At 42.6% G+C, this 26,005-nt stretch overlaps 2 protein-coding genes across 4 annotated transcripts; both read right to left on the bottom strand.

Moving 5' to 3' along the window:
- Positions 1-1,670: 1,670 nt before the first annotated feature.
- LOC308458095 (uncharacterized protein) lies at positions 1,671-15,393 on the bottom strand. Of its 3 annotated transcripts, none has more exons than XM_080972776.1 (5): positions 15,048-15,393; positions 8,765-8,875; positions 7,354-7,407; positions 3,744-5,040; positions 1,671-1,986 (listed from the first exon to the last, which is right to left on the bottom strand). In XM_080972776.1, the coding sequence occupies exons 2-5, from the start codon at positions 8,837-8,839 to the stop codon at positions 1,721-1,723; spliced, it is 1,692 nt and encodes a 563-aa protein (XP_080828902.1). In that variant the 5' UTR covers positions 8,840-8,875; positions 15,048-15,393; the 3' UTR covers positions 1,671-1,720. The 3 variants fall into 3 exon arrangements, with proteins under 3 accessions (XP_080828902.1, XP_080828901.1, XP_080828903.1); XM_080972775.1 differs by having other exon boundaries at positions 15,077-15,393; XM_080972777.1 differs by having other exon boundaries at positions 8,765-8,870; positions 15,077-15,393.
- A 5,248-nt stretch (positions 15,394-20,641) lies between these two features.
- On the bottom strand, positions 20,642-25,987 carry ISCA1 (iron-sulfur cluster assembly 1). The gene is made up of 4 exons (XM_080973309.1): positions 25,820-25,987; positions 22,935-22,988; positions 21,604-21,709; positions 20,642-20,931 (listed from the first exon to the last, which is right to left on the bottom strand). Exons 1-4 carry the CDS (start codon positions 25,898-25,900, stop codon positions 20,783-20,785), a joined length of 390 nt encoding a protein of 129 aa, XP_080829435.1. The 5' UTR covers positions 25,901-25,987; the 3' UTR covers positions 20,642-20,782.
- Between the last annotated feature and the right edge of the window lie 18 nt (positions 25,988-26,005).

Genomic DNA, 26,005 nt, shown 5'->3' with positions numbered 1-26,005 from the left:
AGCAAACAAGACTAGACACAGCTTAATCAGATGCCCTTTTAAAGATTTGGAGCTCACAGTTTCAAGTTAATGTTTTATGGTGGCACTGGTGCACCCAATGCAATTGACCCATTACTGACCCTTCTCTTCTAGCCTGGCCATGACCCCCCCCCCCCAATTTCTCCCATCTGAGTGGCAGAAGCCTCTACAGGGTGCAGCTGTTGTAACCTGAGTTGCTGTATCAGCCACTGCGACGACATTCCAGATGTTTTGATATCAGACCAATCTTATGCGGTTTGGGGTGTCTCAAAGGCCACTGACTTTAAGGGCCATAAATACACCAAACCACATAGGATTCGGCTGAGCATGGGTGCAATCACAAAGCGCAACATTGCAACATTGACTTAAGAGAGCGAAGGCGGCTCTGCATAGGAATGACGTGAGGCTGCTGCCATCTCGTGGCCAATTCAAGACACTATTGGTTCTGAGATTTGACTCATTAGCCATTGCAGCATGACAGATGGCTTTATTTACGGTAACTATTCTGTGCTAGTCTGGGATTCAGGTGTTGATTTATTTACCCTTTTTGTTGTCTTTGCTCTTTGCACCAGCTCCTTTACATACCTGCGTCACAAAGCAGATTGTTAGATTGGGCAGCAACACCTTAAAGGAAGATTCTCCCTGGTTCTTCAAGTGTAAAAAAATACATAGTGAAACATCCATTAAATAACTTTTGATCATTAAGAGATTATTAATGATAACTCTGGAACTTGATGGTCAAGTTGCAATATTAATTGCTATATTTCTAGTTTTCCAGACCATCAGTAACATGACAAAGTTATGATGCCTCTCACTTCCAGGCTTTCTACTGCTTCTGTCATGTTCATTACTCAACAACTTTGAATAATATATTTAGGAGGTCCCTTAGAGGTCATTGAGCCCAACCCCCTACTCATTGCAAAGGAAACTTGCCTAGGAGGTAGAACTATTACTCTGCAGCAGTTGCAACTCCCATGAACAATCTAGCATTGGAACTTCTCCCAATAACAAACTAGACAACCTGTTTGTAAGTGACGTGGCTGCTACATGGCAGTCTTAAGTTCTTAAAACAAATACCTATATGTAGGGAGCAGGGCTGGGCGACATCTGGTTTTCAACATCACAATATATCAGCTACTAAATATGCAATATGCTGATATATCACAGTGTCTCTTCACTTTGCCCTTTCAGTGCCCTCCTTATATACATAATGCCATATATACACATGTGGAACTGAAGCTATCTGGGGACAAAAAGGGCAAGTCACGGGAGAAACAAGTGATTCTGTCTGGGGTCAGCTAGGCAGACTTTTGGCAATTTGATTCTCCAGAAGGGAAATGAGGACAGCAAACTCTCCCCTTGGTTGCGCAACTGCACTGAAGGTGGCTGCAGCCAGGTCCAAAATATTTCTGAATGTAAAAAGGTGAGATCTTTCAGTGATCAGGTGGCCCTACAGAGAAGTGTTAATAACCTAAATACAAGGTTCTCGCTTGATAGAGGTAGAGGCAGCAGCAAAGGATTATGCTTGGTCTCCATTGACCATTGGCAATGATGAGAGTTGGAGTCCCACAACATCTGATCCCCTGTTCCTGGTCATGGCAGATGCCAAAATGCCCACAGACGCAAATGGCTACGAAGCACCACACAACTCACCCAAGGCCGAAAGGTGTTTATTGCCATTTTAGACAGATTTTCTCCACTGTCAGACCCTGCCCTCCAGTAAGTCTGTGTTTTGTGCAAACAGGACAACCATATTCTCAGAAAACTTGAGAGAGTCATCAACTATCCAGCCCTTAGGGATCAAGGGGAGGACGTACTCTGTAAACTTGGCAAAGGTGGTTCCTGTGACTCCGTAGCTGTAAGACGATTTCCTCTCCACGCCAATTGTTTTGGGTTTCCGTTTTGCGATGCCTTTGTATAACTTCCACTGTAGATCCCTCAGGCAATCAAAAGTTACATAGCCTGTTTCTTAAAAGAAAAAAAGAGAAGAACACCAGATGCAAACATTGCTTTTATTATTCAAAAGGGAGGTATGGAGGTATGGTGGTGGGAGGTATGGCAGAAATAGATTAAAAAGCAACCACGAACAAACCAAGCCAAGCCAAGCCAACCCCAAGAGTACCAAACATAGCCCAGTGAGGAGGACTGAGCATGCCCAGTAGGCATGGAATGTTGAGTACCTGTTGGAAAACAGAAACAGAAAATGGGAGAAAGGGAAGGGAAGGAAGTGGCCTGGTTCTGCCATTTACCGCTTACATTATCCTGGAGGAGGTTATGTCTAGTTAGCTGAACCCCTGAAGTAGGACCACTCCTGTTGAGGAGAGATGATACACTGCAACAAATTTGTTGCAGCTCCTGCTTGCACTACTACCTCTACAACAATTACTGCTACTAATTATATATTTGTAATTTCCCCTGCTGCCCAGTTAAGAAGGGACACTTTTATAGCTGATTAATTGATCAGTATATGTTTAGTAGGATTGTATGGCACGTTGGGGATAGGGCAGTACCTCTGGTGGGGGACACTTTGTGCTCTTCCTAGGTAGGTTGTCCCCACCTGTGGCTCCTGGAAGCTGTTGGCACGCAACAGTGGCCACACCCTGGGAACAGCTTCGACTGGCCGGCTAAACCAGATGAGGGTAGCTGATGGGTCTCAGTGGGTTGGAGACTTCCCCTACATGCGAAGACAGGCTCCGGCGGATTGAGCAGACAAGACCAAGAGTGGGTCCAACAGTCAAGGTGGCAGCTACTGAATGTTTGTAGAGGGAAATGAGGGGCAGATGGGGCTCGCCAACTTGTGAAGGTACCCCATCTTGTTGGCATCTATCTGCTTGAGAGAGACAACGGATTTCGCCTCTGGGAGTGAAGTCAAACTGCTAAGTTAGCAGTAGTGAAGTGACCTTCCTGGGGCACAAGCTTGGGCAATGTGTATGGAGATCCTGGGAGACAAGGTTCTGTTTGAGAGAGAGGGATGGAGATGGGAAATAGTATTTGTCTGAGGGAGAACTGGTTCTGATTTGAGAGGAACATCCACAATGAGAAGACTATAGCAAGAGGAAAGAGCCTCACAGCTTAGATGGGAAGACTGGGTTAAGTGTCTGGGGAAAGTATACGGACAGGAATTAACTGGAGGGCTAAATTTGAGTCAGGAGAGGTAGAAGCTGTGAGGATACTGTCTACCTGGGTCTCATTCCAGTCATGAGGGGAGAGTTCTTCTAAGAAAAGAAGACTCCCAAACCAGTAACAAGGGGTGAGGTGATCCCCTGGGTCTGTAATACTAATTGGAATACCTCAGGAATGGGATTGCTAAGAGAGTGGGTAACTAGGGAAAAAGTGCTCCTCACTCATGAAATTGTAGACATTCATTTAACTGAAGTACCATGAGGTGGGTCTGCTATGCTTAATTGGGGGCAGTTAGTGGGGTGAATCTGCTACATATTAACTGGTGTTAGTGGTGGGATCCGCTACAGGGGTGCTTTCATCATGGTAGCAATCAGGCCCAAATAGTTTTGAAAGTCCACCTCATAGTCATGTTTATGACCTGAACTAAAGCTTGAACATCCAGTCTCTGCTTGCCTGGAGTCTTCATGTCATGCTTTTTCCATTGCAAACCATAAACTATTTAATTTTCTATACTTTCACTTAATCCCACTCATTTGACTAGGCTGCAAATTGTACTGGAGCCTTCATTCCTACTTGTACATAACTGAATAAAATTTGCTAACCTCGAACTATTGGTAGCCTATGAGTGGGTTGTTCTGCTAACGCAGCCCGAGACAGTAGTTTCTTCTTTTGCAGCTTCAGTGTAAAATACTGTATTCTGCACAATATCTCTCCTGAAAGACACTGCTTTTGAATGGCGGAAATTGGCAAGGACATCACCCTCTTGATTAAAACCAGGTAAGGAAGCAGGTGTGCTGGTGGCAGTTCTATGAGGTAACGTTTCTGTTGCGTTCTAGAAATAACGCTTTTGCTTTTTAATTTAGACTGACTGGAAGGCACAGGTGCAGAAGTATCTTCCGCTTCTCGGGAGTCCTTAGCCAAATCCGGATCCTGTGAGTCTTTTGCCAAATTCGGATCCTGTGAATCTTTTGCCGAATCAAGATCCTGCGAGTCTTTAGTTGAATCAGGATCCCATGAATCTGGATCTTGTGAGTCCTTAGTCAAATCAGGATCCTGTGAGTCTTCAGTCAAATCAGGACCCTGTGAATTAGAGTCCTGTGAGTCTTTAGCCAAATCAGAATCCTGTGAGTCTTTAGCTGAACTTGAATCAGAGTCCAGAAAAGCTTTAACCAAATCTGGATCCCAGTAGTCAACATCCCATGAGCCTTTAGCCAAACCAGGATTCCAGGAGTCAGGATCCCAGGAGTCCTGTGCCAACTCAAGAACCCATGTGAAAGGATCCCAGGAGTCCTGTGCCAACTCAGGACCACGCGAGTCTTTGGTCAAATCACGATCCTGTGAGTCTTTACCCAAATCAGAATCATGTGAGTCCGTAATCAACTCAGAATCACGTGCACCAAGATCCTGTGAGTCCTTAGTCGACTCAGAATCCTGTGAGTCCTTAGTCGATTTAGAATCCCGTACGTCAAGATCTTGTGAATCTTTAGCCAAGTCAGATTCCTGTGAGACAAGATCCTGCGAATCTTTAGCCAAGTCAGATTCCTGCGAGACAAGATCTTTTGAGTCTTCAGCCAAATCGCGATCCTGTGAATCTGTAATCATAACAGGATTCAGCAAGTCAGGATTCAATGAGTCTTTATCGAAATCCTGTGAATCTTGAGCCAAATCAAGATCTTCCTTTATAACAACCTCTTCCTGAGATGCGCCAAGGTCCACGTGACGACGTTTCGCAACCTTCAAGGTTATGCCACCTTCATGCTCTCCAAACTGTCTAATAGATTTTGTGATTGAACGGATGGCATGGAAAAGAGATGCATGGGACTCCATAAAAGGCAGCCTATCGACATGCTTTCCATGCCCTTGTTTAACGCTTTCAGAGGTCATTATCAGTTCCGACACCTGCACACAAAATAAGACACAATGCCCTTATATCAAGCAATGGCCAGAGGCATGTAGTCATAGATTAAAACATTTCTACCCTACCTTTTGATCTATGGATTCTACAAGCCAGTTAACGCCAGTGCTTGAATGAAGACAAAAATCAATAAAACCGAAAAAGCACAGCAATACACAATGCAACAAATCGAGAAACAGCAGCAACAGTAATCTCTCAGTGAGCCTCGGAAGCTCTCCAGGAGAATGCTCTACCTTTGGTTGGAACCTAAAGGAAGGGATGAGAGTTCCACCCTCCTGGTGCCACTGTTAAAAAGTCTCTGCCCACTATGGTCACCAACCATACATCTGACCCGGGGGAGATATAGAGCAAGGCTCCCACCCACTCATGGGGCTCATGGGAGTTGTAGTTTAGCATCATCTGAAGAGCAATCCATCCCTGAATTAAGGTATTCCAGGCGGGGAGCAATTAGGGTTCGGCTTATCACTTCTTTCAATGGTTTTAATGTAAGGAAAGGAAAAAAGGAAACAACAAACAAGGGCTTGCTACAGTGCGGAGTGTTTTTGTTCAAGGTCCCAGCAGCTCCCTTTATTCCCCCTTCCCAATTTTCCACCCCTCAACAGCAATCCATGCCCACTGAGCATGCTCGGTCCTCATGGGCCTGTTGAGTTTCCCTCTCCATTTTTGGGGAGGAGGTGGTGGTTTTGTGTTTGTGTACACTGGTGTCTGTTCCTGACATGATGAACAATTGGGGCTCCCCCTTTGATTTCTATGGGTATCCTTTGCTTCCATTTCTGGAGACATTTAAAAATACCTCCTCAGTGTGAACCATGAAACCTCCTGCCAAAACAATGAAATGAGTTTTCATTGGGCTGCTTTGGGGGTTCCCCCCTCCTTCATGCATTTATTCCTCCTAGATCCCCCCCCCCCAGTAAAAATTTGGGTGGTTTTGAGTTGGCTGATACCTCCTTGTTGTGTATGTGTGTGGTGCAGGAAAGGGTTCAAAGGCTTTTAGTATTTCCCAGTCCTATGCCATGCAGCGTTAAAGCTATGGTTTTCCCAGTAGTGATGTATGGAAGTGAGAGCTGGACCATAAAGAAGGCTGATCACCGAAGAATTGATGCTTTTGAATTATGGTGTTGGAGGAGACTCTTGAGAGTCCCATGGACTGCAAGAAGATCAAACCTATCCATTCTTAAGGAAATCATCCCTGAGTGCTCACTGGAAGGACAGATCCTGAAGCTGAGGATCCAATACTTTGGCCACCTCATGAGAAGAGAAGACTCCCTGGAAAAGACCCTGATGTTGGAAAAGATTGAGGGCACAAGGAGAAGGGGACGACAGAGGACAAGATGGTTGGACAGTGTTCTTGAAGCTACCAGCATGAGTTTGACCAAACTGCGGGAGGCAGTGGAAGACAGGAGTGCCTGGCGTGCTCTGGTCCATGAGGTCACGAAGAGTCAGACACGACTAAACAACAACAACAACATGCAATGCAGCTTATATTTTTAAACTTGGCTTCCCATACATCAGTAGCAAACTTAAAAAGTAGTTTCTAATATATTTGCCGTCCTACCATGCTGGCCCTGAACTGGAGATGCATGAAGGAGGAAACAGCAGTGTTAAGATTGTTGTACCTGTGCGGGTGGCGCTGTGGTCTAAACCACAGAGCCTAGGGCTTGCCGATCAGGAGGTCGGTGGTTTGAATCCCCACGATGGGGTGAGCTCCTGTTGTTCGGTCCAAGCTCCTGCCCACCTAGCAGTTCGAAAGCATGTCAAAGTGCAAGTAGATAAGTAGGTACCACTCTGGTGGGAAGGTAAACGGCGTTTCCATTTGCCAGAAGTGGCTTAGTCATGCTGGCCACATGACCCGGAAGCTGTCTGCGGACAAACGCCGGTTCCCTCGGCCTGTAGAGCGAGTTGAGCGCGCAACTCCAGAGTTGTTTGCGACTGGACCTAATGGTCAGGGGTTCCTTTACCTTTACTTTTACCTGTGCCAAGCACAGTTGCCACAAATACTGTTCCAGAGAGGAAAAAAGCATGCTCTTTCAGACAGGAATTATCCCGGAGAAACCTGTTCCGGAAATGTCATTTTATGTTAGAAAGCTTGTGACAACCGGCTTGTTCGATCATCTGAACAGCACCAGATCAGGGGGGGAAATGATGACTCTCCATGGATGCTGCTGAACTACAACTCCCATCATCCCTGACCACTGGCAACTCCTTTTTCTGCTTTTATAAATAATCTTTTTAAAGGAAAATTATGAGAAGAAAAAACTGCAGAACTGTCTGTTGCTTTTTCATTGTGAATCACTCACATTGCAGCTGTTCTTGGCTGGCTCATCATGTGGACTCATTTCAGCTGCACTTTGCTGAAAAAGAAAACAATTGAGCTCTGGAAGGCAGAAATCAGAAACTATCGCCCTTAGAAAAGGCCTAAGATAGGGCTTCCCACTTTCACATTTTAATTTAGTATATAACATAGAGAGGTTAGCTAACTTGGATTACACCCAAGTATTTATTTTGACAAAGTTTATATACAGCTTGATTGTAATAAATCCTCAAAGTGTTTTGCACAAAGAATAAACAATAAAACTATCAGTAAAAAACAACAACAGTTGAAATTAACTATTTAAAACATTCAAAATGTAATTAAAAGCAAAATAAGCTAAAACCAGATTTAAAACCGTGACAGCTTCTATGCGGCAATATGAAACTTTCAGAATTAATGGTTGGTTTATTCCCGTGTATTGTGTATTGTTTGGCTCTTGCATTAATGGGTGTTTGATACAATTTTAGCTATTTATTTCATTATTATTTCTGAGATTTAGATCCCTCTCTTCACCATAGATGATCTCATTCCAGTAATAATATAGAATGCAATAAAATATAAGATGCAGTTCAAACCGGGAGGGGGGAGGGAGGGAGGAGGGAAATCAGTTATAATGGAAAAATAAAACATAGAACAAAACACTGATCACCATCTTGATGTGCAGGCCATCTGCGCACATATTCAAAACGAGTGGAAGAAGCTGGCACCCCAAGAGAGACAGCATTGGTGCCTGCCAAACCTTGGGGGCAGGAGGGTGTTGAACAACCAAGGGGCCATTACCAAGAAGGCCCTTGGGTGAGTAAGGGGTTCTCTGACCTCATGTGTTGATGTTATTATCAGAAGTGCTTCCTTAGCAGGTCACAATCAGGATAGTACAGGGGCAGGTGCTCCTTTAGGTAACTGGCTCCCAAGCCATTCATTTTAGTCTCTCCAGTTGTGAAATATGACAGGTTTCACTCTAAAAATGGTGCCATTTAGAATTAAGTTTGATCTAGAATTTGTTATTTTTTAGATTTGCTTTATCATTTTAAGTCACCCAGAGAACTACCCTTACTTGGTGACTGATAAATAGAACGGATGAATAACAGATTCCCTAAGGAAAGCCCACAATGGAGATGTTGCCAATTTTATCACATATGTGTGTATTAAACCTCTCTTTCAACAAATCAGAAATAATTCTGTCTCTTAGCCATTAAAGTTACAATCTCTTTTTTGAATTTAGTATATACATGCTGTGGTTTTCATTTGTTTCCCAGTTAAGTGTTTCGTGTACCCCCCCCCCCGACTCTGATAAAAGATTAAAAAAACAGAAAGGAAAGCTATAGATAAATAAAAAGATGGATAAAGTGGAAGCGACTGCAGAATTCTCTTTGGCTTTTTCATTATGAATCACTCACTTTGTAGCTGACGGGAATTAACTCATTCTTCTCCCCATCGTCTATTCCCTCGCTATCCTCAGCTTGACTCATCATGGCTGCACTTTACTGACAATGCAAAACAACTCTGTTCTGGGGAGAAAAAGACAAAGAGGGATATGCAGCTTGGACTTCTTGAAGTTTAATGTTGTTGCAAGGCCAGAGGAAATTTCTAGTTGCTGCTTCATATTGTTTGAAACGCAATGTTGGGTTTTCTTGAACATGACACTTTGACTGGATTTATCATGTTGTGAATTGCCAAAAAAACCCCCACAAAACCACAGCTAGAGGGGCAAATAGAAAAAATATAATTGAATATATAAATAAATACTGACAGGGTTCGCGGATGCCAAAATAACTTGGCATGCCTTGGGTACTATACATCTTAGGGTAGAATGACTTGGGCAGGGCATCATTCGCTGTCTCAGGCAGCAAAAGGTTTGGGGCTGGCCCTGGCTGCTTACCAATTCAGGATTATGCTTCATGCCTCTGTTGACCCATGAAAACCCATGCCAGAATACATTTGCAAGTCTTCAAGGTACCAAAAAACTCTTTTTTTCCCCAAGTGAATTTTTATTGTTTTCCTTACATATTCTTTTCCAACAAATTGTAATAACCCCATACATTCCCTTTGACTCTGCCGAGTCGCGACCCCCCTCCCTCCCCACAACTGGTATATTTATCCTCTTTCCATCGCGCACATCATTCTCATATTAGTACTATTATACATTGGAGGTATTATGTCAATCCTGCTAGTGTCTTGACCTCTTTACAATTCTTCTTTAAATATTCAATAAATTTACTCCAGTTATTTTGGTATCTTTGATCTCCCTAGTCCCGGATCCTCCCTGACAGTTTGGCAAGTTCTGCATATTCTGCCAACTTCGCCTGCCACTCCTGAATAGTTGGTATATCTTGTACTTTCCATCTTTGGGCCAGAAGGGTCCTCGCGGCAGCTGTAGCATACATGAACAAATTTTGATCTTCCATTTTAATTTCTGTTCCTATTAAGCCTAATAGACATGCTTCCGGTCTTTTGGGGAAAGTATATCTAAATATTTTTTTGAGTTCATTATAAATTGATTCCCAATTTTTTTTTACCTTATCGCAGGTCCACCACATATGGAAATAGTCCCCATCTGCCTTTTTACATTTCCAACATTTTCTTTCTTTTTTCCTATACATTTTAGCTAATTTTACTGGTGTCAAATGCCATCTATACATCATTTTTAGCAAGTTTTCCTTTAGAGCCATGCATCCTGTAAATCTCGAACCCTCCTTCCATAATATTTTCCACGCATCCAATTCAATGTTATGCCCAATATCAATTGCCCATTTTATCATTGCTTCCTTTATTTCTTCGTCTTTTGTATACCATTCTAGCAATAAACTATACATTCTTGATAAAATTTTATCTTTACAGTCTACTAACTCGTTTTGGAATTTTGATTTTTTATCTTCAAACCCATTTCTCTTTTTATCTTCCTTTAATAAGTCACTGATCTGGTGGTATTGCAGCCACCCTGTTAACATTTTTTCAATTTGGTCATATGGTTTGAGCTTTATCCCTTGGTCTGTTTTCCTAGTAATATCCTCATATGTTACTCTTTCCCCTTCCATGTTTACTTTTTTTGTTGTCAACACCTCAATTGGTGATATCCACACGGTGTCTTTCTTTCCAGGAGGTTTTTATTCCGATCCCATACTTCATATAAAGATTTCCTAATCACATGGTTTAGAAAACCTTTATGTACCTTTACTTTGTTGTACCATAGGTACGAATGCCAACCGTATCTATTGTCGTGGCCCTCTAGATCTAATAGGTCAGTGTTTTCTAAAGTCAGCCAATCTTTTTACCATACCAAGCACGAAGCTTCATAATATAAAGTCAGGTCTGGTAAATCAAAACCTCCTCTCTCTTATCTACTAGTATCTTCATTTTTATCCTTGGCCTTTTCCCCTGCCAGACAAATTTCGCTAATTTTTTTTGCCAATCCTTAAATTGTCTTATCCCTTTTACCACTGGTATTGCTTGAAATAGAAATAACAATCTAGGTAGTATATTCATTTTTATCACAGAGATTCTGCCTAATAATGACAATTTTAGTCTGCTCCATATATCCATATCTTTCTTAATTTCTTTCCATACCACCTCATAGTTGTCCTTGTACAGGTTTATATTTTTTGTTGTCATCCAAATTCCTAAATATTTTATTTTTTTAGCTATCGCGATTCCTGAGTCTACTTGTAATTCTTCCATCTCTTCTTTCTTCAGATTTTTTGCTAGCATTTTCGTCTTGTTTTTGTTGAGTTTAAACCCTGATACCTTCCCAAACTCTTCCATTCTTTTTATTGCCTCTTTCACACTTTGTCTTGGTTCTTCCAACGTTAAGACTAGATCATCTGCGAAGGCTCTTAATTTAAATTCTTTTCGTCCCACCTTAATGCCTCTGACTTCTGATGATTCTCTTAGCTTCTTGTTCAAGACCTCTAGGACTGTAATAAATAGCAAGGGAGACAAAGGACATCCCTGCCTAGTACCTTTAGTTATCTCAAAGTTATCTGATATGTTGTTATTAATCATTAGCTTTGCTTTTTGGTCCGAATAGATCGTGTCAATACCTCTCAAAAATTTTTCACCAATTCCTAATACTTTTAAGTTTTCTTTCATGAAATGCCAAGAAACATTATCGAACGCTTTTTCCGCGTCTATAAACATTAGTACTGCCTGTTTCTCATTTCTGACTTCAAGGAATTCAATTATATTTATCAGGTTTCTTACGTTGTCCCTTAGTTGCCTCCCCGGCAGAAAGCCTGTTTGGTCTTTGTGTATCACCTTATTTAACACCATTTTTAGTCTATTCGCTACTATATCCGCAAATAGCTTATAGTCGTTATTCAATAACGAAATTGGTTTGAAATTTTTTACATCTAATATATCCACATCTTTCTTCGGGATCAGTGTAATATAGGCTTCTTTCCATGTACCAAAAAACTCTTTTGTTGCTTTTAATGCAAGAGAATGAAGGTTGCTTCCATTTCTCCTAATATTTTTGCTCAAAGTTTGCAGTAAGGTTGGAAGACTTTGGCTATATTTTGAGCACTCTTCCTGACTTGTTTGTGGGGAGGTTATATAAAATTCTGTCAAGCAAGTGTTATCCCATTCTTTCCAGTGCATTTTCTCATAACTGCCCTCATTGCTAAATGTCTGAATCTTTTTGGGGAGGGGAGAGTATTTGTTGCTCAAGAGTTCCAGGTCAACTTCAATCGCACAACCTGAATCTGTCAGTATGTGACTGAATCCCACCTGTTTGGAAGTGTCCTAGCATTGGAGTCCCTTCTGTGAAATGCACCCATAATCCGCTTTACAACATGTGCACAAAGGCACTTCCAGATGGTCTGCTTATTCACACAAAATTGTGTTGCTATCCCACCTATTCCAGTAGACCAATTATCCCATCAAAATTACAAAACTGATAGGAAAAGTGAGGGGAAATTGCACTAGGATCATTAGCTGGCAATGTCACATAACCTCTGCAAAAACATCAGGATGACAGGTGTTCAATAAAGCAGGTGACAACCTCTATCGAAATTTTGAGCGAAAATGTCAGCGGGAATGCACAGGAAATTTTGGTTGCCTCCAGAGGACTTATTTGCTGAACATTCCCTCCAATTTGTGTGTAAGGAGGCAAGATGACCTTTTGTCAGTTTCACAGTAACTGCTATCCCACTTCCCACTGAATTTTCCCATCACTTTCCTTACTGCAAAAGCTTTTAGGTAAGCAAGTTTGTGGCAAAGAGTTTCAAATCCAAGATTTTGCAGACTTGGAAAAGGTACAATAAGGGCAATCAAAACTATCATGGAAAAAGATAGTTTGACACAACTTGGTCTCTTTTTACTCTTTTCTTGAAGAAGAATAAGGTATTTCAATGCCATCAGTTTTCTGTGGACATGATTGAAAATGTCTAGTAAACAGATTGCTAGTTGGGTGCCGATTGGAGCCAGCATGACAGTGATGACAGAATGAGAATTGAAGTGGCTGTTTGTTCTGTAGTATTATGGCATTGGACAAAGCCTTAGTGCAACTTTTGATTTTGTTTCGTATAGTGGTTAGTACTCTGCGTTGTGAAATGTACTGTTATGATTTGCTTTAATATCAAATAAATGTGCAATTTTATTTTGTTTTTAAGTGCAATAAAAAATGATCATGGATGCAGAGTGACTCCCCTATAAGGAATGATAGAAGTCTACAAAGGCATGCCTTGCAGGGAAAGTGGATAGATATTTTCCCCCACCTCCGTCTCTCATAAAACCAGAACTCCTGGACACCCAGCGAAGCTGCCAGAAGATTCAGGACAGGTAAAACAAAATCCTATACTTCATGCAGTGCCCAATTGAGCTATGGAACATGTCCCACAGGAGGGAAATTAATGGAGGGCCTTCTGGCAGTTCCCTCGCTGTGAGAAGCCAAGTTACAGGGAACCAGGCAGAGGACCTTCTCGGTAGTGGCACCCGCCCTGTGGAATGCCCTCCCACCAGATGTCAAAGAGAAAAACAACTACCAAACTTTTAGAACACATCTGAAGGCTTTTAGGGAAGCTTTTAATGTTTGACAGACTATTGTATTTTAATATTTTGTTGGAAACCGCCCAGAGTGGGTGAGGAAACCCGGCCAGATGGGCGGGGTATAAATAAATAAAATAATAATAATAATAATAATAATAATAATAATAATGCTATCAATGACTACTAGCCACAAAGGCTATGCTCTGCATCTGGCTGGCCTCTGTGAGAACAGGATGCTGGACTAGAGGGGTCTACAGCATGATCCAGTGAGCTCTTTTTACGTTCTTAACCAACCTTATTTGTGGAATCTGAATTAGCCACTATGCAACTGAATCCCTACCCCCACCCTCACCCTGCAATTGGCGACACCGCCAGTCATCATCCTCTGTTTGGCTCTGTCTGGCACAGAGGTTTTCAACCTTTTTGAGTCCACAGCTCCCTTAGCCAACTACATTCTTTCTGTGGCACCCCTGTGGGCAGTGCTCTTTTTTCCTAAAAAAAAATGTTTAGGGGTAGTCTCATTTTGACTCAAGAAAATCACCATTTTATAGTTCAAATTGGGGAAAATAAATACAGTACAGTGGTACCTTGGGTTACATAGGCTTCAGGTTACAGACGCTTCAGGTTACAGACTCTGCTAACCAAGAAATAGTACCTCGGGTTAAGAACTTTGCTTCAGGATGAGAACAGATATTGCGCGGCGGCAGCAGGAGGCCCCGTTAGCTAAAGTGCTGCTTCAGATTAAGAACAGTTTTAGGTTAAGAACGGGCCTCCGGAACGAATTAAGTACTTAACCCGAGGTACCACTGTAAATGGACAAAAGTACAAAGATTCACAAAATGTTTAGGGGTATGCGTACCCCTGCGTCCCCACAGAAAAAAAGCACTGCCTGTGGGGCTCAGGAGCCCAGTTATGCCCCCCCTCCCTTGTGGCTTGTTCCCTCAGCCTCCTTTCCTCTCCCATCTCCTCGGGAGTCCTCTGGGCAGTCACTGCTGCCGCCCCTGGTCTCTGAACTGCCCCCCAACCCTGCCCCAAAGAGAGGGGCTTCCCAGGGCACCATTCGCTCGTGGAGCTTATAGCCAGCAGGGCTGCTGCAACAAACAGCTGTGCAAGCCTTTGGGAGGCAGAGACAGGAGAGGGCATCCAAGGAGGAGGGAAGGAAGGAAGGAGGGACGGAGGCCAGTGTTGCCTGTGGCACCCCTGACCATCATTCAAGGCACCCCAGGGTGCCACGGCACACTGGCTGAAAACCACTGGCATAGCAGTTTGGGAATGAAATGTCTCAATCACAGTTGTTTTAAATTTCTGTTGACCTCAAGTGCTCAGTAAAATCTGCCACAATATTTCTAAAATTTTAGTTACAGTGGTACCTCGGGTTACAGACGCTTCAGGTTACAGACGCTTCAGGTTACAGACTCCGCCAACCCAGAAATAGTGCTTCAGGTTAAGAACTTTGCTTCAGGATGAGAACAGAAATCGTGCTTCGGCGGCGCGGCGGCAGCAGGAGGTCCATTAGCTAAAGTGGTGCTTCAGGTTAAGAACAGTTTCAGGTTAAGTACAAAGCTCCGGAACGAATTAAGTACTTAACCTGAGGTACCACTGTATTTTTATTTACTTGAGGTGAACCCTCGCACCCAGTCTGGAAGCTCCCCAACTTTCCCGGCTGCGCTAGGAGCCTTCTTTATCCTTCACACGTGCCAGCCTATATAAGCATCCTCGTTACTCACAGGACTGATGCGGAAAGCAACTTCCAGGAACACCTGCTTTCAGGGCAGGTGCATTTTGGGTTGCTAGGAGACGGAGGGCGGGCAAAGGATGCCGCCTACAGCGCCAAAAAAAGCCTTGAAGCCTTGGACCGGGTGGCGGGGCGGAGTCGCGGCTGCAAGGAACCGACGGGGCGAGCCGGCGCTGCAGAAGGGCGCCGATCCACTGGATCCGCCTTGGGGTTTTACAGGGAACCCGATCGGAAGCAAATCGCGCCGCCCAGAAGAGCAGCCGCGGGCCAGCAAGCGCTGCGAGGCCGGCAGCCGTCGGCGCGGGGAGAGGTTTTCATAGTGACCCCCATTATCACGCCACAACTTTCCCTGCAGGGCGGCGGGCGGCACGGGGGAAGGGAATCGGGCCGGGGCTGCTGCTCATTTCATTATTTTTTTAAAATGATATTTATTAAAATTTCAAAAGAAAAAAATTACATTAATAAGAAAAATAACAATAAAGAAAGAAAAATACAAAATACAAAAAAGAAAAAACAGTTAAAAACAATTCCATCTTTTCATCACTTCTCCTACGTTTACTTGTTTCCCGGACCTCCTCTTTTGTATTCCAATTCAATTTGTTAGTCCAGCAATTCCTTTCCCTCCTTTTTAATCCTGATCTTTACTCTTGATATATTATAACATTAATTTTTACGTATTAAAAACCAATTTTTCCATATTCTTTTATACCAATACAGCTAGAAACCACTTAACTTCAATCCAACATCATTCTAACATTCATTAATTTTGCAATATTTCTGTAAATAGTCTTTAAATTTCTTCCAATCTTCTTCCACCGACTCTTCTCCCTGATCTCGGATTCTGCCAGTCATTTCCGCCAATTCCATGTAGTCCATCAATTTTATCTGCCATTCCTCCAGTGTGGGTAAGTCTTGTGTCTTCCTGATTTCAAGGAGGCATCTGCCGTCGCAGCGTTTCCGGGCCCAGATCAGGGCTGGAGGGAACCGATCCGAGCATTGCCCTTCTCCAAACGGTGCCCCCGGCGCGCTGAGTCCCGTCCGCCGAATGCGAGAGGCGCGGAGCCCGGCAGGAGGCAGACCCGGGGAGCCGCAGCCGGACGGGCAAAATCGTTGGGCTGCGAGGAACCTTGGGATTCCCTTAAGGGCCAGTAAATCAGAGCTATTCCCCCTGACCTTTAATTTGAACTTAGCCTGATCTTTTATTCCCCTTCCTTCCCTCCCCCTCCCCTTTTTATGAAGATTACCCTCTCTGGATCCCACAGCTAATTCTCCCCTGGTCTCCTCGCTGGCCCAAATAGGACTAATTTAGCCAGCTAGCCCTGGTGATCATCTAATGTTTATTGGATGGATTTCCCCCCTAAATTGATTTTTGAATTCTGAATTTATTGTTATTCACGTTTTATATGGTATTTTATGCTGTTTTTTGTTGCATCAATTAAGTGTTTTAAATTTGTTAGCTGCCCCGAGACCGGTTTTCTGAACGGGGAAGGGTGGGGTATAAATAAATTTATTATTATTATTATTATTATTAAGGCCAACCTTCAAGTGGAGAGTTGACACTCGGCCTGTCCCTGCCATCGCTACTTGCTGCGCGGGATCCTGAGCAGCGCCGGATATACGTGTAAGCTAAACAAGCTATAGCTTAGGGTCCCACTCTCATGGGGTCCCCCGAAAAATGTAAAGGAAAAAAACCACTGGATGTACATTTCCAAAATATAAGATAAAAAACAAATAAAATAAAACCTACACACAGCAACAGTGTTTGTGTTGTGTAGGCTCCTATGATGTAAATCTTGGGCCCTGCCTGGTAGCCTGCTTCCTAAAATATCCCTGGTTTGCTCATTTCTGTATCAAATACTTTGATAAAATACATATTTTGTTATGTGCAAATGGCTTTCGGTACCTATTAGGACCATAAATTACCATATAGCATATATTCAACACAAAAAACAGCAACAATTTGTTGTTGACAAAGGACACCTGAACACATAAAGGGTCCAATTACCTTCAGTAGCTTAGGGCCTCATCAAACCTAAATCTGGCCCTGATCCGAGTCAGAAGTTTTAGATGCCAAAATACAACCCGGCCCCAAAGTTTTGATGTTTATTTAGCTTTGAGGGTGCCTTACTTGCTCGGCGTTGGAATTAAGTAACGGGCCTTTATTAGAAGCCAGGCTTGTGGGACGTGTTCCTTGAGGGTGGTGCAATGTCTTTATTAAATCCCTAGAAACCCCTAAATCTCTATACACACAGCAACCATGAGAACAAAGCAGTGGGAGATGGGAGTGCAGGATCTCACCGTTGGCTCAGCTGAGAGATCAGCAACTTTTGGCTCTTCCACTCCTTTCAACTTCTTCCATTCTGACTCATTAATAATATAATAGTAATTTATTATTTGTAACCCAGCCACTCTGGGCGGCTTCCACAAAGACCAAAAATACACTAAGATGTCACACATTAAAAACTTCCCTGAACAGGACTGCCTTCAGATGTCTTCTGAATGTCAGGTAGTTGTTTATCTCTTTGACATCTGATGGGAGGGCATTCCACAGGGCAGGTGCCACCACCGAAAAGGCCCTCTGCCTGGTTCCCTGTAGCTTTGCTTCTCGCAATGAGGGAACCGCCAGAAGGCCTTCGGTGCTGGACCTCAGTGTCCAAGCAGAACAATGGGGGTGGAGACGCTTCTTCAGGTATACTGGGCCGAGGCCATTTAGGGCTTTAAAGGTCAACACCAACACTCTAAATTGTGCTCGGAAACGTACTGGGAGCCAATGTAGGTCTTTCAAGACCAGTGTTACGTGGTCTTGGTGGCCAGCCCGAGTCACCAGTCTAGCTGCCGCATTCTGGATTAGTTGTAGTTTCCGGGTCACCTTCAACGGTAGCCCCATGTAGAGCGCATTGCAGTAGTCCAAGTGGGAGATAACTAGAGCATGCACCACTCTGGCGAGACAGTCCGTGGGCAGGTAGGGTCTCAGCCTGCGTACCAGGTGGAGCTAGTTACAAGAACTTTCTAACTAAGAACCAGTGATTGGGTTTCCTTTTTTCCTCCTCCCTACCAACCCATTTTCCTTGAGTGTTGCTTTTAGATTATAAAATGGAAGGCAGAGATTGTCTTACAGATATTTGTAAGCCCTGTTGGGAGGAGCCTTGCTTTGGTTGAAGTGTAGGGTAAAGATCCTTAAAATAAAGCAGAAATCTAAAAAAATCATTTAGGATTTGATGTAGAAACTACAAAACGTGTTTTCCATGTTTAGCAAAAGGTAATATTTATTACATGTCAACATTACATTATTGCACACGTGATTGATGATTAATAGTTACAATCTCTTAAGCTACTGCTAACAAAAATTTACTTCCAATTTGTGCATTAGGCATTTAAATACATTGTACTTTCATAGTACTGAAGTGCACACTTTCATAAAACACAGAATATACAACATTTCTAAAAATATTAAGATGTAAGAATACCGCAATACCATTTTTACACAGTACTGTCTACATTCAGTGTCCTCTTCGTTCATTAAGAAGCAGTCAAATACTGGGGCTGTTCTCCATATGGAATTTTTGATTGCACTAGCCCAAAATTTCCACAGGGTAGAAATGCAGCAGTCCTAAGCAACGGTTCTAATAGTCTCAGACATGCTCTTAGTCACTGGCCTGGTTTGCACAGTTCATTAAGCCATGGTTTAATGTAAATGAGCTTCACACTGGTACACACTCTATGTAGTGCTTATTCTTTATTCCTGTTACCGACACACCAAATGAAACAAGCCAGAGTCTAACTTCTTGTCACCCAAAGCCAGCCTCATGTTTGTTCCCTTAAAACCAACCATGATCACTAAGTTTGTTTGGGAGGAAACAAACCCCAAACCTCAGTTTGGAAAAATTTCTTTTGAGTCCTGAATCTTCCAACATACTGCTACATAAGAAGCACATGAGTTCTAGTGCGCCAACATGCCAAAGTTGCACAGAACCGTCTTTCCCTCTTTCCAGCATTTTTTAAAGTTGCACATTTGGTAAAAAAGGTAAAGGACCCCTGGACGGTTAAGTCCAGTCAAAGGCGACTATGGGGTTGCAGCGCTCATCTTGCTTTCAGGCCGAGGGAGCCGGTGTTTGCACACAGTTTACCTAGTTGCACATTTAATTTACTATGTGGGAAAAGCCTGCCTTGAGCTTTTTCAAGGAAGTCTGCAAGGCAGGGATTCCACAGCTCACCAGTTTGCTCCACTGCCGAACTGTCCTCACAGTTAAGATTCCCGCACTCCCAATGTTTAACTTAAACGCCAAGGCCTGAATGGACAGAACTGTGGCAGCTGATAAGGTTATTGCACTAGTAATCTTGCACTGAAACACATGTACCATCCTCCCCACACTGCATATCCCTCTCACATCAAGCATAGCGTGAATGTCTGTCTATATAAGATAACTGCCAGCGTTAGAACATTAGTTATACAAAGCCTTATGAAATACTGGGGTGAAAAAATGGCTCTGAGTTTTCTCAAACTAATAAAACAGCCACCACCTTCTTATGTGCAACAGTATGTTAGCTGGAAGATGATATAAACAGGATTGTTTTTTTAAAAAAATCATTCTTAATATGAAACATAATAAATCTCATTAAAATAAAAACAGTAGGGTTTTTTTTAAAAAAAGAAATTACTCCTCCCTCCCTACTTGAACAGTCATTATCAACATTCAAAGTTGGTTTTACAAGTAAGATGTTTTGTTCTTATTTAGGTTGAAATTTGAAGACTTCTTAAAATTAACTCAGGCCACAAGCTGTTAGGGTAACAAAATCACATCACCCAGAAAAAATAGTGTCCTCTGCTGCTTGACAGGAACATAAAAATAAAATATCTAGACTTAGGAAATGTAGGGAGTGGTTTTAGAATTAGCTTCAGAATATTTTTAAACTGATTAAAACAAGCAACATCAAAGATTCTGCATTACCTTCTTTAAAATCACAGTGACTACATTGTTCCTTAAAATATTAGTGACTTTCCTAGTGGCAAACAAAAATTATTAATGCCTCTTAGAATAACATAGGATGGTGGGAGAGAGGAGGGGGCAGAATATCTGCATGTGTATGGTGTCTGAAATGCAGATTAGATTGCAATCCTAACCCTACTTACTTGGGAGTAAGTCCCATTGAATTCAAGAGGACTTACTTCAAAGTAGATATTGTTAGGACTGCACTGTGACTCGCCTCAACTCTATTAGATCATATGCCCCTCAAAATTCAGACTTAACATTTGAAGAGAAAGTACTAAAAATACTTAGTAAATTTCTAGTACATGGTAGGATTATTTTTGCCTTAAATCATGCATTAATGTTAGGCCTACAGTACTGGAATTCCTTCCACTCCAAGATTTAAAAAGTAGCCATATGGCCTTAATACAATATTTTTCAGTCTTGCAAAGAACTGTCAGGAGCTTTTTGCAGATTGAAATTTGAAGAGGTATCTTGCAGTAAACCTAAGTGTTCTGAGCATCTGCAGACCAATTCCTCTCCACACTCTTAAACCCAAAATATGCAAGGGCTAGAATTTAACACACAGATTACACTTTCAAAACACAGTACTTTTATTCTCCTGGAAAGGCAGCTGTATATTACAAAGCCTAAAGATGTGAAAACACACACACCGAGTGATTACTCCAGAAAGCATTTTTGTGGTCTTAAAAGTTAACAGTCCTGATGTTTTAAATGTTAAAGCTTTCTCCACAACCACATGTTCCTTTGATGTTTGGGTTATTGAAAACAAATTCACTGGACAGTTTGTCTTCTATATAGTCCATTTCAGTTCCTAGAAGTGTGAGTTGTGCTTTCTTTTCAATAAACACTCTAACACCTTGACAAAAAGAAGAAGAAACAATTATGAGATTTGAAAAAGAGCAAATTCTGGATTCCCCCCCAGCCCATGCAAAATATTTGTGAACAGCTAATCCTGTCCTAGCATGCATCAAGAAACATTATTTCACCCAGAGACAAGCCACAAACACCTGAGGCCTGTTGCACTACAGTTTAACACCCCACTCCACAAATTAGATTGCAACCGTTGCATGGTTGCCCTGTTCTAACTGCAGAAAAAGTGCTTTCTTCGTAATTTAGCATAATTCTAGTCAGCTTGAGTTGATGCCATCTATTAGTGGTTTATTTTCAATCTCTTTTAAATGTCTTGGCAGTGTCAATTCTGATGGACCATTTTTGTCCATTCAAAGCTGTGATTCAAAGCATAAACTTAGAAGTGCTGCTACAGTATGTGAAACTTACCACATAAGAAGCACATTCAAATATTAGACCTTTAATGGCTAGTTACAGAAATCAAGTCTGACTGGCGACAGCACCAAGTTTATTTGAGAGAAAGTCAATTTATCAATGAAGTGAATTAGGGTTACCTTTTAATTTACAGACACCAAGTTTAGTGAGAAACATGCACAACTGAGATTAAATGGCATTAACAATGTTTTAGAGGAGTAAAAAAGGACTTACAATTATCTCTGGGATACCAAAACACACTTACCATCCTGTACTACTTCCTCATCAGAGTCCCCCTTTGATTTTGTGTATTCTAATGTATAAGAAAGTCCATTACAGCCTCTTGTACGGACACCAACTTTAACACCTACCTGAAACATAAGTTTAAAAAACCAGTAAGAAAACATTTTTAATTAATCTAAAAAATTCATAGCATCAGCAGAAATATAAATTGTTTTCAAACATGCATAACCTAAGCTAATATGATTAGTACATTTACACTGTTGCACGAAGTAGAATCATAAAATATAAAAAATGTTTTTTAAAATGGTACAGAATGTTAATACAGGAAGCCTACAAGGCAACAGTCAATTAATCTACTAAAATTTCGTGTCTGCATAGAAACGAAAGCCTGACATTCTCTGGTCTCCCAATCAGTAAAAAGTAATTGAGTTTCAGTGACGTCAACAATTTGTGCATGATTCAAGCCCGGTAGATTTCATAAGTTGCATCCAACTGTATCCATCTGCTGATAGGTTTTTTTAATCCAGGAGATGCTTGTCTAAGTGTAAAAGGGAAGTGGTGATATTTTTTGCCAATTCTACCTTTCCTTTACAGTCCCCAGCACCCCTTACCCCAAAACCTTCTGCAGAAATTTGAAATACCATTTGAAACAGCAGAGGAGGTGGTGCAGGGGGTTATAGGAACATAGAAAGCTGTCATACAGAGTCAGACCATGGTCCATCTGGCTCAATGTTGTCTATACTGAATGACTGCAGATCTCCAGACAGAGTTCTCTCCCAGCCTTAACTGAAGATGCCAGGGATTGAACATGGAACCTGCATATAAAATGGATTCTCTTCCGCTAAGCCTCAGCCCTTCTCCAATGGAATCTGCAAGCAAGCAATCCACACATTTCCTGCTTTCAAATGGAAGCTTTTGCTGGATCTAAGAGCCTTCTAGCAGCAGTGGGACACAACTGGATACATCCCAACAGCACCAGCTTTTTAAGGACTGGGACAATGGACTTAATAATGAATGAATCACATGTTATTCCAGACATTTTCACATGATATCAAGAAGCTCAGAACACTTCACTATATTTTTAATACATGTGAAAAAACAACAGTGAGGCTTCATCACTATCAATATGCAACAGACTCTAAAACCATTTTCACCAGGAACAGCATTGCCTTTCTCCACTGTTGAACATGCAGTTGCTAGATTAGTACAGTTTCAAATTTAAAATACAAATTCACTCTATTTTACAACGTATTAATTCAAAGGGTATCTGCTAGAACTATAACAAACAGCAGCACATGTAAACGAATATTAAACAGATGAGTAATGTCAGGCATACTCTCCATCTCTACTTACATGGTCAGGTTTGTCTTTAAGCAGTTGTTTTATCTTCTGCACAGCAGATGGGGTCTGAAAGGTTTTTAGGAATAGCTTTGGATTAGATGAATACTCAGCTGCATCTTGTTATCTTAAATCAAAACCTGTTTTTCCCCACCACTTTAAGAGCCTAGGTTCAGTACAAATTCTCATATCCCCACGATAAACAGCTCATACTATCAATGAACAGCAACTATTTGATTTCTTGATATTTTAGGATTAGGTTGTAACTAGAGATCTGTGAAGTTCACTTGGTTTACTACAAAACTGGGCTCAGCAAACAATAGAACTCCTCAGCAACTCTAGTTTTATCAAGCACAATCCCAAAATTTGGTTGCCACACTTCCAACGGCATAACATGGTCTCAATCCACACCCCCATCTTTGAGTCCAGCCCAAAGTCTCCTTTCCTTTCCATTTCCCTAATTTGATGGCAACTGGGATACCTCAATCCCTGGATGCTGCAAGGCAACTTCCCAGGCACCTGAGAAAAATAGTTTCCCCAAATCCTTAAGATAGACATCAGGTGTCCTGGAGACTACTATGTTGCTGCTGTAACACACAAAGTGCACAGAGGGAGACACATCAGCTCGGATAATAAACAGAGCACAAGAACAACTTTCTGGAGAGATGTTGCTTTGTATGAAATTAGAATGAGCATTAAGAGTTGGATAAATTTGTAATCCAAACCAAGTAACCATGAACTTAAGTAATGCCACTAGTTCTAAACATCTTCAATTACATAAATAAGGTGACTTTCTGGGACAGATTCTACTCTGATTACCCCTAATTGTCACAAACACTGCAGCACAGAAACCAATGCAAATTTCTGAGAAAAGAATAAACTTCAGTAAAGTATAAAAAAGGAATCAACTGTCAGGAATAAATCACCCCGAGTAAGCAAAGCTAACTCTTCATTAGAAGAAACAAGGTCAGTTCAAAAGTGCTAGGCTTAATGAGCACAGCAATTATTTGGTAGGTCTTGCCCCTGAGAGGCAGTTGCAGAGGCTAACGATCCCAGCCTTCCCACAACTACCTAAATCTCCTCCTCTCTTGGGTCCTTCCCAAGCAATCTGAAACTTCGCCATTGCACCTGTCTCTGTTCCTCCCTTTTCATACCTCCTTTGGTCCCGGGAGACCGGGGAGGAGGGCAGCCTGTCACAGCAGCAGGAGGAGACACCCTGGATTCTTCACCAGCCTGACTCATCTCTGCCTCTTGGCCTCCATCCTCTCCTGCTTCCACTTCTGCTTCTCTCTGCCACAGACTCTCCCTGCTCACTAAACCCTGTTCCCTCTTCCGACACCGCTAACCAACTGAGCTTATCCAGGCTGACATCCTCCTCTCAAGTCTTCTCACTCTGACCACTCACTGTCATCCCACCACCAATCCCCAGGCTCTGAGCCATCATTCCTTGGGGGCTCTCTAGCTGGTGCCTCTCACCATTCCTTGATGTCCAGCCAGTCCATGACATCAACCACTCAACCTGTATATGCTAATCATAGTTAACAGCTTACCATGAAGAACACACTGATCTTGACTACTTTGCTCCTTCCTGCTACCAAACAGGAAGAACAAACCACAATCTTGGGCATAGTGTTATATCCAATTCAGGTGACAAAACAAGCCACATTTGTTCTTGCCTTACTGACTATGGTTGCTGACTACCCAACCAATCTGTTTAAGTTGGCAGGGGGAGAGAAGGGTCAGGCACAAGGAGGCCAAGGAATGAACCTAGCAGGTGCCATCCTGCTCCCCTGCATGCACTCCTCAAAGAAGTTGTGCAGAATACGAAAAGAGGGTTTATGAAGGAAGGAAGAAAAAACATGCTATGCTACTCATACTGCGTTTGGCCTGTGAAAAAAAAGTCCTTTCTCATATTCTTCCCCCACTTTGTAAAAAGAAAGAGAGATTCCAATGATCAGACACAGACAATGACTATGCTACATTTTCAATGGTTGCATGTAACATATTCAGTGGCTGGAACTTGTCTGAAGAGCCCTATGTATTTTGTTTAGGGAAGTTTTTAATATTTGATGTTTTATTGTGTTTTGAATATTCTGTTGGCAGAGTGGCTGAGGAAACCCAGCCAGATGAGCAGAGTACAGTGGTACCTCGGGTTAAGAACTTAATTCATTCTGGAGGTCTGTTCTTCACCTGAAACTGTTCTTAACCCGAAGCACCACTTTAGCTAATGGGGCCTCCCGCTGCTGCCATGCGACTTCTGTTCTCATCCCGAACTAAAGTTCTTAACCCGAGGTACTATTTCTGGGTTAGCAGAGTCTGCAACCTGAAGTGTCTGTAACCCGAGGTATCACTGTATAAATAATAAATTGATACTATTATTACTATTATGTATCTGGTCCACCTTAGCGGAAACAGGACTTTCCCAAGTAAATTCCTTTAAGGCAAAGGCTTGGGAACCAACGAGAGTGCATGGGGGGGGGGCGCCTAAATTATATAATTTGGTACCTGAATGATTGGTATTAGTAACTGTATTATAATTTGGCATTGTTATTATGAGGCTATTATTGGACTGTACTGTAATTGAAAACTAATAAAAATTCTATTTTACACACAGAGAGATAACCTACAGGAGCAGAGCAAGATCTCCTTCCCTCCTGTGGCGAATGGCCTCTCCCAACACAGGCAAGGAGGGGAAACGCTTCACCCTGCGAACTTCCGCCTGCCACCCCCAGTTCGTGATGTGCCCCTCCCCCAGCCCCCCTCACAGCCCCTGGAACACGCCGCAACTGCGCCTGCGCAGTCCTCTTGTTTACCGGCCAGCGGAGGGTCGAGAAGCCCCGCCCCCAAGCGAAAGGTGAAGTGCGCGCGCACCCCCCTTCCCCCGCCCCTCAAGGACTGACCAGTGTGAGGGCGGCTCTAGTGGCCTGAATCTTCCTCTTGCTCACGGCCCGAACGGTGGCTCTGACCATGGAAGAGGCCATCTCTCCCGCTCCGCCCTGTCAGCCCCGTCCTCCGAGGTTGTCCATGGACACGGCGCACGGAGCGACGCGCAGCTCGACGTCACGGCGCGCGGGTGGCGTCACTGG

This window comes from Podarcis pityusensis, assembly GCF_964106645.2.
Source record: "Podarcis pityusensis genome assembly, chromosome: 11".
Lineage (NCBI taxonomy): Eukaryota > Metazoa > Chordata > Lepidosauria > Squamata > Lacertidae > Podarcis > Podarcis pityusensis.
The sequence above is the reverse complement of the archived record's forward strand: the minus strand, read 5'-3'. Positions and strand labels throughout refer to the sequence as shown.

Excerpts from the sequence above, each read along its gene's own strand:
- LOC308458095 (XM_080972776.1), bottom strand. The coding sequence starts at position 8,839 with ATGATGAGTCAAGCTGAGGATAGCGAGGGAATAGACGATGGGGAGAAG. Across the intron at positions 5,041-7,353 it reads CAGCCAAGAACAGCTGCAAT|GTGTCGGAACTGATAATGAC; the intron begins GTGAGTGATTCA and ends TTTTGTGTGCAG. Across the intron at positions 1,987-3,743 it reads TAGGCTACCAATAGTTCGAG|AAACAGGCTATGTAACTTTT; the intron begins GTTAGCAAATTT and ends TTTTCTTTTAAG.
- ISCA1 (XM_080973309.1), bottom strand. The coding sequence starts at position 25,900 with ATGGCCTCTTCCATGGTCAGAGCCACCGTTCGGGCCGTGAGCAAGAGG. Across the intron at positions 22,989-25,819 it reads CTAGAGCCGCCCTCACACTG|ACCCCATCTGCTGTGCAGAA; the intron begins GTCAGTCCTTGA and ends AAAACCTTTCAG. Across the intron at positions 20,932-21,603 it reads TGAGGAAGTAGTACAGGATG|GTGTTAGAGTGTTTATTGAA; the intron begins GTAAGTGTGTTT and ends CTTTTTGTCAAG.